The sequence below is a fragment of the Procambarus clarkii genome, chromosome 24 (genome assembly GCF_040958095.1).
Source record: "Procambarus clarkii isolate CNS0578487 chromosome 24, FALCON_Pclarkii_2.0, whole genome shotgun sequence".
In the NCBI taxonomy this organism is placed as follows: Eukaryota; Metazoa; Arthropoda; class Malacostraca; order Decapoda; family Cambaridae; genus Procambarus; species Procambarus clarkii.
The window spans coordinates 31,103,717-31,117,186 of record NC_091173.1 but is presented as its reverse complement, the minus strand read 5'-3'; the positions used below and the strand labels follow the sequence as shown (position 1 = coordinate 31,117,186).

General features: G+C 41.0%; 1 protein-coding gene across 1 annotated transcript; it reads right to left on the bottom strand.

Moving 5' to 3' along the window:
• Window positions 1-3,169: 3,169 nt before the first annotated feature.
• On the bottom strand, window positions 3,170-7,551 carry LOC138368007 (protein FAM186A-like). The gene is made up of 2 exons (XM_069330298.1): window positions 7,261-7,551; window positions 3,170-6,025 (listed from the first exon to the last, which is right to left on the bottom strand). Exons 1-2 carry the CDS (start codon window positions 7,549-7,551, stop codon window positions 3,170-3,172), a joined length of 3,147 nt encoding a protein of 1,048 aa, XP_069186399.1.
• Window positions 7,552-13,470: the final 5,919 nt, after the last annotated feature.

The following is a 13,470-nucleotide window of genomic DNA, read 5'->3' as shown; positions in this document are numbered from 1 at the left end:
GAGGGCCACAGGGCAAACAACACTACAAACCAGGCTCTCGTTAAATGCCCATGTAGCACAGGCTATAGTGAGCCCATATTTGAGTTCGGTTATTCGCGATAACCTTGTTACTGTGAAATTTGAGTCAAAGTTTTAAATGGAGGTGGGGTTTCCTCCTTTTCTCCCGTTTCTTTTCCGCTTCTGTTTTAGAGCACTGGTTTTAGACTTGTCTTAATAACATTATCTTAGTAGGGGATGAAGACGGAGTGTTCACTAGTGTGTCCCTATTCTTCAACTGCTTTTCTAACCATTGTTTTTACCATCGCTGTGGATTTTGCATCAAATGCAGCTGCTCTCGTTGGATCAATGTTGAGTTTGATTTCTTAGGGTTTCGTTGCTTCACATTCTAGTAGGTAGTGCAATAGTGGCGCCTCTGCATCTCTTCCACAGACGTGACACTCTTTAACTATTGGGTTTATTACCTCCCAGCAGCACTTGTAACCAAGTCTGAGTCTGTGTATGGCTACTGCAATGTCTCTGGATATCTTTTTGCCTGGCTTGAAAGAGTAGTAACCAGTGGCTTGGTCGTACCATATCGCAGTGGGTCTTCCTTCCGCTACTTTGGCTCTGTGGCGACTTTTGATAGTTGAGAATATTTTCTTCTTGATTTGCTCCTTAATCTGTGAAAAACCTGGAGGTATTTTAACCTGTACAACAGGTAGAGCAGTGGCAGTTTTTGCTAGTGAGTCTGCCTTTTCATTACCATCTTTGCCAAGGTGACTTGGAATCCAATTTAGGGTGATTGACAGTCCTAGATTGTGTGCTACTTTTCCTATATTTATGATTTCTGTGAAGAGTTGCATATTACCTCTGTGTTTACTGGATAACAATGCCTGGAGCGAAGATTTAGAATCGGTGTGAATGATGACATCATGTAAATTATTCTCAATTGTATAGTTTATTGCCTCCTTCAGGGCATATAATTCTGTCTGCAATGTTGAGCACCCACTATTCATGCTCCAGTAAGCTTCATGGTTGGTAGTGTAAACTGCTGCCCCAGCAGAACTTCTTTCTTGATCAACTGATCCGTCTGTGATGATGTGAGTGATTGTCGTTCTTGAGATGGTTTCCATTTATTGTTTTAAGATTGCTTTGAGCCTCTGTGAGTCACATGCTGATTTCTTAAATGGTAATCCTTTAATGATTATCTTTAGTCTCGATTCTTCCCATGGAGAAGGCTGCTGAAAGTGTTGATATGGTTTATCTTCTCCAGTGTTTTTTATGGACCGCGTCAAGTTCACTTTCTCTAGAATCTTGACCAGATTATCCGTTCATGCACTTGTTTTATATTGAAGGTTTCTGTGAAGCGATCTGTGTATGCTGTCTTTGATTGACAGTCTGGTTTGGTTCCAACAATTTTTGTTCTTATGGTGGCTTTTCTTTGTTTGATCCTGTTTTCTAATGCTGGTAAGTTGGTTTCCATTCTAAGGTTCTCTCTACGTGTCCATATAGGTGCTCACAGCATTGTTCTCAGAGCATCATTTTGAGACACTTCCAGTTTCTCCCATTGGTTATCACTAAGGGATGTAAGAGCAGGAGCAGCATAGTCGATGAGTGACCTAACTGCCTGAACGTAGTACATTTTGAGTACTGGTAGAGATGCACCCTCTCTAAGACTGGTCAGGGAGCGCAAAGCTGAGTTTCTGGCTTTACAGCATTGCCGAAGATATTCAATTTCTGGAGTGAATTTCAACTGGCTGTCTATTATGATTCCAAGGTATAGAAAAGAGGTAACCCACTCAATTTCTTGTCCTTGTATTGCGAGTCGGATGTCTTGAGTTCTCATTTTAACGGCAACTGATTTGGGTTTATTTTTGTTTATTTTCACTGCTATGCGTTCCGCTTCCTTGCTGATGATGTCTTGGTATTTTTGTGCATGGTTCCTGGCGCTTCATGAATTGTTCCATGAGACAGTTGAAGAGGAAGGGGCTTAGTATTCCTCCCTGCGGAATTTTTTTCCAGCCTCTTTGAGGACGATGTTTTTCCTTGGAATTTGACTGTAGCTTTTCGGTTAAGCAGGCTTCCTTTGGCAAAGGCAAGAGCGTGTCCTTTGATTTCCTTATCCACAAGGCAGCTCAGTGTAGCTGGAGCATTTTCTAGCTCGAAGGCTTTTTTTAAGGCATTCTGTGGTTCCAACACCTTTTCTGCAAGCAAACATATTATGATGTAGTGGATTAGCTTTCCATTCAATTCGATTAAGAGCCATTTTTTCAGCAGTTTTGGCCAGACAGCTTGTTAATGAGATGGGTCTTGGATTTTCTGGGTATTAGATTTTTAAATGGGAACTATAATTGCACTGTTCCAAGAGAGTGGTCGGGTTCTTGTCACCCATACTCTGTTGATGAGATTCAAGAAGGCTTCTTCACCCTTTTCTCCTAGCTTGGCTAGCATGTTGTAAGTAATTTTGTCCTTGCCTGGAGCTGTGTTTTTAGTTTTCTTTGTAGCGCTTCTGAGTTCTTTCAGATTGAAAGGTTGGTCTAGTTCGTCAGGTAAGGCTAAAGCATCATCTATTTTTTCCATCTTGCTGCTTGAAGTCTTTGTTGATGAGTCAGAGTTGCTTGAGGATGTTGAGTGGAACTGGCTCTTGAAGCAAATAGATTTGTTAATCTTTCTGCTTCTTGCTCTGGATGAACAAGATGGTTGATCTGCCTCCAGATGTCGCCCAAGAATGTATGCTGATTTACCTTGGCACACCACTCGAGCAATTTTTCCTTCTCTGATTTTGGCTGTTCCTTCGTGCACATGATCTCGGACAGCTCTAAGAAGTCTTAGATTAGCTTCGGGGTTGTCTCTTCTGACATCTTTTATGAACAATTAAGCCTGTTATGTAGTTCTTTGATCCTGGCGCCTGACAGCTGAGTGGACAGCACTTCGGATTCATAGTCCTGAGGTTCCGGGTTCGATCCCCGGTGGAGGCGGAAACAAATGGGCAGAGTTTCTTTCACCCTGATGCTTCTGTTCACCAGCAGTAAATAGGTACATGGGAGTTAGACAGCTGCTACGAGCTGCTTCCTTGGAGTGTTTAACAAAAAGGAGGCCTGGTCGAGGACCGGGCCGCGGGGACGCTAAGCCCCGAAATCATCTCAAGATAACCTCAAGATAGAGCCTATCGCAGTAATACCAACGGTCTTTATCTTGTTGGGGAAGGAGTAATATTCTTGGGGAAGGAGTAATATTCTTGGGGAAGGAGTAATATTCTTGGGGAAGGAGTAATATTCTTGGGGAAGGAGTAATATTCTTGGGGAAGGAGTAATATTCTTGGGGAAGGAGTAATATTCTTGGGGAAGGAGTAATATTCTTGGGAAGGAGTAATATTCTTGGGGAAGGAGTAATATTCTTGGGGAAGGAGTAATATTCTTGGGGAAGGAGTAATATTCTTGGGGAAGGAGTAATATTCTTGGGGAAGGAGTAATATTCTTGGGGAAGGAGTAATATTCTTGGGGAAGGAGTAATATTCTTGGGGAAGGAGTAATATTCTTGGGGAAGGAGTAATATTCTTGGGGAAGGAGTAATATTCTTGGGGAAGGAGTAATATTCTTGGGAAGGAGTAATATTCTTGGGGAAGGAGTAATATTCTTGGGGAAGGAGTAATATTCTTGGGGAAGGAGTAATATTCTTGGGGAAGGAGTAATATTCTTGGGGAAGGAGTAATATTCTTGGGGAAGGAGTAATATTCTTGGGGAAGGAGTAATATTCTTGGGGAAGGAGTAATATTCTTGGGGAAGGAGTAATATTCTTGGGGAAGGAGTAATATTCTTGGGAAGGAGTAATATTCTTGGGGAAGGAGTAATATTCTTGGGGAAGGAGTAATATTCTTGGGGAAGGAGTAATATTCTTGGGGAAGGAGTAATATTCTTGGGGAAGGAGTAATATTCTTGGGGAAGGAGTAATATTCTTGGGGAAGGAGTAATATTCTTGGGGAAGGAGTAATATTCTTGGGGAAGGAGTAATATTCTTGGGGAAGGAGTAATATTTTTGGGGAAGGAGTAATATTCTTGGGGAAGGAGTAATATTCTTGGGGAAGGAGTAATATTCTTGGGGAAGGAGTAATATTCTTGGGGAAGGAGTAATATTCTTGGGGAAGGAGTAATATTCTTGGGGAAGGAGTAATATTCTTGGGGAAGGAGTAATATTCTTGGGGAAGGAGTAATATTCTTGGGGAAGGAGTAATATTCTTGGGGAAGGAGTAATATTCTTGGGGAAGGAGTAATATTCTTGGGAAGGAGTAATATTCTTGGGGAAGGAGTAATATTCTTGGGGAAGGAGTAATATTCTTGGGGAAGGAGTAATATTCTTGGGGAAGGAGTAATATTCTTGGGGAAGGAGTAATATTCTTGGGGAAGGAGTAATATTCTTGGGGAAGGAGTAATATTCTTGGGGAAGGAGTAATATTCTTGGGGAAGGAGTAATATTCTTGGGAAGGAGTAATATTCTTGGGGAAGGAGTAATATTCTTGGGGAAGGAGTAATATTCTTGGGGAAGGAGTAATATTCTTGGGGAAGGAGTAATATTCTTGGGGAAGGAGTAATATTCTTGGGGAAGGAGTAATATTCTTGGGTAAGGAGTAATATTCTTGGGGAAGGAGTAATATTCTTGGGGAAGGAGTAATATTCTTGGGGAAGGAGTAATATTCTTGGGAAGGAGTAATATTCTTGGGGAAGGAGTAATATTCTTGGGGAAGGAGAAATATTCTTGGGGAAGGAGTAATATTCTTGGGGAAGGAGTAATATTCTTGGGGAAGGAGTAATATTCTTGGGGAAGGAGTAATATTCTTGGGGAAGGAGTAATATTCTTGGGGAAGGAGTAATATTCTTGGGGAAGGAGTAATATTCTTGGGGAAGGAGTAATATTCTTGGGAAGGAGTAATATTCTTGGGGAAGGAGTAATATTCTTGGGGAAGGAGTAATATTCTTGGGGAAGGAGTAATATTCTTGGGGAAGGAGTAATATTCTTGGGGAAGGAGTAATATTCTTGGGGAAGGAGTAATATTCTTGGGGAAGGAGTAATATTCTTGGGGAAGGAGTAATATTCTTGGGAAGGAGTAATATTCTTGGGGAAGGAGTAATATTCTTGGGGAAGGAGTAATATTCTTGGGGAAGGAGTAATATTCTTGGGGAAGGAGTAATATTCTTGGGGAAGGAGTAATATTCTTGGGTAAGGAGTAATATTCTTGGGGAAGGAGTAATATTCTTGGGTAAGGAGTAATATTCTTGGGGAAGGAGTAATATTCTTGGGGAAGGAGTAATATTCTTGGGGAAGGAGTAATATTCTTGGGAAGGAGTAATATTCTTGGGGAAGGAGTAATATTCTTGGGGAAGGAGAAATATTCTTGGGGAAGGAGTAATATTCTTGGGGAAGGAGTAATATTCTTGGGGAAGGAGTAATATTCTTGGGGAAGGAGTAATATTCTTGGGGAAGGAGTAATATTCTTGGGGAAGGAGTAATATTCTTGGGGAAGGAGTAATATTCTTGGGGAAGGAGTAATATTCTTGGGAAGGAGTAATATTCTTGGGGAAGGAGTAATATTCTTGGGGAAGGAGTAATATTCTTGGGGAAGGAGTAATATTCTTGGGGAAGGAGTAATATTCTTGGGGAAGGAGTAATATTCTTGGGGAAGGAGTAATATTCTTGGGGAAGGAGTAATATTCTTGGGGAAGGAGTAATATTCTTGGGGAAGGAGTAATATTCTTGGGGAAGGAGTAATATTCTTGGGGAAGGAGTAATATTCTTGGGGAAGGAGTAATATTCTTGGGGAAGGAGTAATATTCTTGAGGAAGGAGTAATATTCTTGGGAAGGAGTAATATTCTTGGGGAAGGAGTAATATTCTTGGGGAAGGAGTAATATTCTTGGGGAAGGAGTAATATTCTTGGGGAAGGAGTAATATTCTTGGGGAAGGAGTAATATTCTTGGGGAAGGAGTAATATTCTTGGGGAAGGAGTAATATTCTTGGGGAAGGAGTAATATTCTTGGGGAAGGAGTAATATTCTTGGGGAAGGAGTAATTTGCTTCACTTTGTATTGCATTTACTAAATCTTTTTCCGTATCTTCAGTGTTGTCAGGCGGCGTGTAGTTTGGCGCCAAATTTCAGGACATTCCTAAACTTTCATACAATCTTCTTTGATAAAATCCTATTCGGTTTCCGGTGCCAGGATAGTGCTATATCCGGGACATGTTGTAAATGCTTCCTCCCAGATAGTCTAGGTGGTAGTGTTATATTAATAACTGTTCTTGTAGCAAGGTGGTCACTGGTCAGAACATGATCCACTGACCAATGACACAATTCATAAACACTGGTGGAGACAAACGTGAGATCCAGCTTCCCCCCCCCCACCAGTGTGGGTTGGTTCCGTCGAGTTAAGTAGACTGACTTCTGGCACTTTATCCAAACGGTGTTCAATATGTCTTCCGTTGGCGTCGGTTCTTGGTGAATCAAGTAGTAATTCACTATGAGCGTTGAAGTCACCAGAGATGATAGTATGTGTGGTGACATATTTCAAAGATTGCAGAGAGAGACCCATATCATGTTCTCTAAGGCTCCTGTATACATTGAAGATGGGACAGCATTGAGTTCCTCATGATGAGATTAATTCCCATAATTTCGACGTTCTCGTCACAGTTAGGCAGTTCTGTGACTGGCATGGCATTGATATGATTTCTTATTAGTTTTGAAATGCCTCTGGTGCCACATTGCGCAATTGGACAGTGGTAACCTTGATACCCTCTGATATTGATACTTCTTTCAATCCTGGTAGGTGTTTCTTAAAGTAGAACAATATCAATGTTGTCCTCGAGAAGCACTGCTCTGAGTGTTTGTGCTTTGTTTTGGAATCCCTGAATATTCCATTGTATAATCTTGAGATTGTCCATTATTCTGTTAAAGTTGAATCCATTGAGTCCATGATGGTTTCTAAAGTGCTGATTTCTCGGATGGCTTGTGTGTTCTTGGTTGGAGTGGAGACTGTCATTGGCTGCTGAAACAGTTCAGTTTCATCACCTTCTTTGACTTCGTCGACATTTTCTGGTTGGGCTTATTGAAGTGTGTAGGAAATTTATATTAATTTATTTATTTATATTTATACAAGAAGGTACATTGAGTTTATGAGAGTATGTAGCATTGATGTTTTTACAATCTTGTAAAGCCACTAACACACATAGCATTTTGGGCAGGTCAATAAGTTTAGTAGATTTTTTTTTAGCTCTGTAAACATTTCCTTCCTTGCCTGAGGGTTGGTCTGTTCCAGTGCTTGGAAATCTTTGTGAAGCATCTTGCTGAAGGTCTTGGTCAGGGAGGCAATAATCATTGGAACAGTGGTCACTTGATTTGCCTTTGGCTGCCTTTCTTTTGTCTTGGTATAATCTTGAGATACCAAGATCTCCTCACCTCCTTGAGGTGAGGAGACTCTGGGTTGGGTCGTGGTGTCTTTGCTACATCCAGCTGCTGGGGCATGTGATGATGTAGGGGTCATCATCTGTGCTTGTGATATCCTGGAGGCAATAGCAGCTGTATTCATTTTGCTGCCCTGATCTGTGTGGTTGTTGTTGTTGGCTTGTGGAGTAGTGCTCTGTTTTTTCCAGTTGTTCGAGGTTCTGTTGTTTAGACTAAAAGAAATAATTTCTATGCTAGGGTTCGTTCGAGCGCTATGTCATGGGTTCGTATCCTGGCCGGGGAGGATTTACTGGGCGCAAATCCTTAACTGTAGCCTCTGTTTAACTCAACAGTAAAATGTGTACTTGGTTGTAACAACGATTCTTCGCGGCGGGGATCGTATTCCAGGGACCTGCCCGAAACGCTACGCGTACTAGTGGCTGTACAAGAATGTAACAACTCTTGTATATATCTCAAAAAAAAAAAAAAAAAAAAAAAAATTGGTGCACTAGACTGTTCCTGATTTATATTTTCATAGGTTCGGACTTGCCGAGGAGTATTCCATTGGGTTTTAACTGAGTGTCTGTTAGTTTGTTGTCGTGGATTTGTAGCTTCGGGTTGCTGGGTAGTGTCACGAGCTCGTCGTGTATTTTATTGTCTAAGGGAATATGCCTTTTAATTGAGCCAAGGGGAATTCAAGGTGTAGGGAAATGACCAAGTGCATATATGACACAAATGTACATTTATAAAACACACGTGACATTACATACAATACAATACAATACAATACAATACAATACAATTTTATTTAGGTAAGGTACATACATACAATAAATATTTACAAGGATTGTTTAACTTATAGGTATAGCTAGTACATACAATGCCTAAAGCCACTATTACGCAAAGCGTTTCGGGCATGATAAACTTAAATGACAAGCTTAATACTAATTGAGCATAATGAGTAGAATGAAAACAAGAAATGAAAACATAGATGAAAAAGCAGCACAAATACAATTATGTCGACAAACAGCGCTCTTTAAAGAAAAAAACAGACATTGGTTGACAATAGAAGGGTAAGGTGAGTTACAGGGAATTTATTAGGTATAGCTTCGCTTTTAACTTAAACTGGTTGAGAGAGGTACAGTCTTTAACATGGTTGGGAAGGTCATTCCACATTCTGGGCCCCTTGATTTGTAGAGCATTTCTAGTTTGATTAAGTCGTACTCTAGGAATATCAAAACTGTATTTATTTCTGGTGTGATGCTCATGGGTTCTGATACAACCTTCTATGAAGCTTTTGAGATCAGGATTGGCATTATAGTTTAGCGTTTTATATATGTATAATACACATGAGAGAATGTGCAGTGACTTATTTATTTATTTATTTATGCATATACAAGAATGTACATAAGGAATGTGAGGATACAATTATGGTAATTACAGTCTTGTAAAGCCACTAGCACGCGCAGCGTTTCGGGCAGGTCCTTAATCTAAGAAAATTTTAAGGAGGTAAATACTTGCAAAATTTATAGACAAAAAAATGATAACAGATTACATGGAATGAAAAAAAAAAAGATGAGAGAAAATTATAGGTACAGTATATTAAAGCACATAGGTAGCTATGATTGATTGCAATGACAGCTTAAAATGGTAGTTGACAACAAATTGGTAGGCACAATACAGCAGAAACAATATAAGATTGATTGCAATGACAGCTTGAATGGTAGTTGACAAAAATTGGTAGTCACAATACAGCATATGGCTAGCACATAAAAGAAGACAGCAATGAACACAATGATAAGGTTGTTTGATATTACATAAAAACTAGGAGATTGGGTACCACTAGGTACAGAGCAAATTTAAAGCTCAGTGTAGGAAACTAAATAGATGAAGTTAGGTACTTTTTGGTTTTGCTTTTAAATAAGGCAAAAGTTTTACAGTTTTTCAATTCACTAGGGAGTGAGTTCCATAGACTAGGTCCCTTAATTTGCATAGAGTGTTTACACAGATTAAGTTTGACCCTGGGGATATCAAAGAGATATTTATTTCTGGTGTGGTGATAATGGGTCCTATTACATCTGTCCAGGGTGAGTTTCAGAGCATGGTTTGCATTTAAGAACAGGGTTTTGTAAATGTAGTTGACACAAGAGAATGTGTGGAGGGAGTTAATATTTAGCAAGTTTAGAGATTTAAACAAGGGAGCTGAGTGTTGTCTGAAAGCAGAGTTAGTTATTATTCTGATAGCAGATTTTTGCTGTGTGATGATGGGCTTAAGGTGGTTTGCAGTGGTAGACCCCCATGCACAGATACCATAATTAAGATAGGGGTAGATTAGTGCATAATATAGTGAGAGGAGAGCAGAGTTAGGAACATAATATCTGATTTTGGAGAGTATACCAACTGTCTTAGAGACTTTCTTAGTTATGTGTTGAATGTGGGTGCTGAAGTTGAGTCTCTTGTCTAGGAATAGGCCAAGAAACTTGCCATCATTTTTATTACTGATGTTAATGTTGTCTATCTGTAGCTGAATTGCATTTGATGATTTGCTTCCAAATAAGATGTAGTAAGTCTTTTCGATGTTTAATGTTAGTTTGTTCGTTGACATCCATAAGTGGACTTTTTTTAATTCATTATTCACAACATTATTTAGTGTATGTGGGTTGAGGTTTGAGTAGATAAGGGTAGTATCGTCAGCAAACAATATAGGTTTGAGAATATTAGAGACATTAGGCAGATCGTTTATATATATAAGAAATAGAAGAGGTCCTAAGATGCTGCCCTGTGGCACTCCAACGGTAATTGGTAGAGTGGAAGAAGTTGTATCATTGATGGTTACATATTGGTGTCTGTCACTAAGATAGGATCGGATGTAGTCAAGGGCAAGGCCTCGGATTCCATAATGCTGGAGTTTAAATAAGAGGTAGTTGTGATTAACAGTATCAAAGGCTTTTCTTAGGTCAATGAAGAGTCCAATCGGAAACTCATTTTTGTCAAGGGCTGAGTAGATAATGTCAAGGAGACTAATGATTGCATCATTGGTACTCTTTTGGGACCGGAAGCCAAACTGGCAGGGGCTGAGTATGTCGAATTTTACGAGGTAGGAATAGAGCTGTTTGTAAATAATTTTTTCAAATATTTTTGATAGAATGGGTAGATTTGATATTGGTCTATAATTGTTTATGTCCGCCGGATTGCCTCCTTTATGGACTGGCGTTACTCTTGCTACTTTACTACATTTACTTTACTTGCTACTTTACTACTTTACTACATTACTACTTAATGTCTAACATATTCAGAGATTTAAGTAGGGGTACCGAGTGATGTCTGGGTATGATACCATAATTCATTCCTTATAAATCAATGCATTCAGAAGGAAAACATTATCTCTTATCACCCAAACAGGCTCTGGTCCCCATACAGCTCTTAGTCCAACACTGGAACTGTGCACTCCAGCACTACCTCTGTCAGCCTGTGACACATGTAAACCCCCCGGAAATCTGGACTCTCAGAAACTGCGCAGTTGACTATCCGAGTGTTGTACTCTACCTTGCCACCGTGTTAACACAACACTGTGGCTTATCTTATGATACGGCCGGAGAAATCCCTCAGAGAACAAGGACTGTTCAGACAGCTGATGCTCCGCGTCAGGTCAAAAATGGCGTCCGTCCCTCTGGAGGTGTCATCGCCCCTTTATACTCTATTCTTTAACATTTCCAATCCAACCCATTAATTATCCTTTTATCAACATTCCCCATTTAGGTCCTTTGACTGAGTCCACTTTTCCTCCGCACAGTTTGGCTATTAACATTACTCATGAACGATCTCCAGCTGAAGGGCACTACTTTAATGGCGGAGTAATAATACTCACACCCCGTTTAGGGATGTGGTATGAGGAGCGCATGAGGGAACTGTGCCTTACGACACTAGAAAGAAGAAGGGAGAGGGGGGACATGATAGGCACGTATAAAATACTCAGGGGGATGACAGAGTGGACATAGACGAAATGTTCACACGGAATAGTAACAGAACGAGGGGACACAAGTGGAAACACAGGGATGTAAGGAAGTTTTCTTTTAGCGTGAGAGTAGTGGGGCAATGGAATGCACTTCAGGAACAGGTTGTGGAAACAAATACTATTCATAATTTTAAAACTAGGTATGATAGGGAAATGGGACAGGAGTCATTACTGTAAACAACCGATGCTCGAAAGGTGGGATTCAAGAGTCAATGATCGATCCTGCATACACAATTAGGTTAGTACAAACACACACACACACACACACACACACACACACACACACACACACACACACATACACACACACACACACACACGCACACACTGAAAAAAGTCCAAAGGTATGCTATTAGAATAGTCCCAGAACTAAGAGGCATGAGTTATAAGGAAAGGCTGCGGGTAATGCACCTTACGACACTGGAAGACAGAAGAGTAAAGGGAGACATGATCACAACCTACAAAATCCTCAGGGGAATCGACCGGGTAAACAAGGATAAACAATTCAACACTGGCGGGACCCGAACAAGGGGACACAGGTGGAAACTGAGTACCCACACGAGCCACAGAGACGTTAGAAGGAACTTTTTCAGTGTCAGAGTAGTTAACAGATGGAATGCACTAGGCAGTGATGTGGTGGAGGCTGACGCCATACACAGTTTTAGATGGAGATATGATAGAGCCCAGTAGGCTCAGGAATCTGTACACTTGTACAAAAGATTAAGCAAGAAAGAGAGGGCTGGGCGGACTGCATTTTCTTGGATTGTCGGAAAGCCTTTGACACAGTACCGCATAAGAGGCTGGTACATAAGCTGGAGAGACAGGCAGGTGTAGCTGGTAAGGTGCTCCAGTGGATAAGAGAGTATCTAAGCAATAGGAAGCAGAGAGTTACGGTGAGGGGTGAGACCTCCGATTGGCGTGAAGTTACCAGTGAAGTCCCACAGGGCTCTGTACTCGGTCCTATCTTGTTTCTGATATATGTAAATGATCTCCCGGAGGGTATCGATTCATTTCTCTCAATGTTTGCGGACGATACCAAAATTATGAGAAGGATTAAAACAGAAGAGGACTGTTTGAGGCTTCAAGAAGACCTAGATAAGCTGAAGGAATGGTCGAACAAATGGTTGTTAGAGTTTAACCCAACCAAATGTAATGTAATGAAGATAGGTGTAGGGAGCAGGAGGGCAGATACAAGGTATCATCTGGGAGAGGAAATTCTTCAGGAGTCAGAGAAAGAAAAATGACTTGGGGGTTGATATCACGCCAGACCTGTCTCCTGCAGCACATATCAAGAGGATAACATCAGCGGCATATGCCAGGCTGGCCAACATACGAACGGCATTCAGAAACTTGTGTAAAGAATCGTTCAGAACTTTGTATACCACATATGTCAGGCCAATCCTGGAGTATGCAGCCCCAGCATGGAGTCCATATCTAGTCAAGGATAAGACTAAACTGGAAAAGGTTCAAAGGTTTGCCACTAGACTAGTACCCGAGCTGAGAGGTATGAGCTACGAGGAGAGACTACGGGAATTAAACCTCACTTCGCAGGAAGACAGAAGAGTTAGGTGGGGGACATGATCACCACATTCAAGATTCTGAACGGAATTGATAGGGTAGATAAAGACAGGCTATTTAACACAAGGGGCACACGCACAAGGGGACACAGGTGGAAACTGAGTGCCCAAATGAGCCACAGAGATATTAGAAAGAACTTTTTTAGTGTTAGAGTGGTTGACAAATGGAATGCATTAGGAAGTGATGTGGTGGAGGCTGACTCCATACACAGTTTCAAGTGTAGATATAATAGAGCCCAATAGGCTCAGGAACCTGTACACCTGTTGATTGACAGTTGAGAGGCGGGACCAAAGAGCCAGAGCTCAACCCCCGCAAACACAACTAGGTGAGTACAACTAGGTGAGTACACACACACACACACACACACACACACACACACACACACACACACACGGGGCCTCGTAGCCTGGTGGATAGCGCGCAGGACTCGTAATTCTGTGGCGCGGGTTCGATTCCCGCACGAGGCAGAAA

What these genes read in the sequence shown, in the direction of transcription:
- LOC138368007 (XM_069330298.1), bottom strand. Translation starts at nt 7,551, where the DNA reads ATGAATACAGCTGCTATTGCCTCCAGGATATCACAAGCACAGATGATG. An exon ending in TGGAACAGACCAACCCTCAG is followed by an intron (nt 6,026 to 7,260) that starts GCAAGGAAGGAA and finishes TCCTTCCCCAAG; the next exon opens with AATATTACTCCTTCCCCAAG.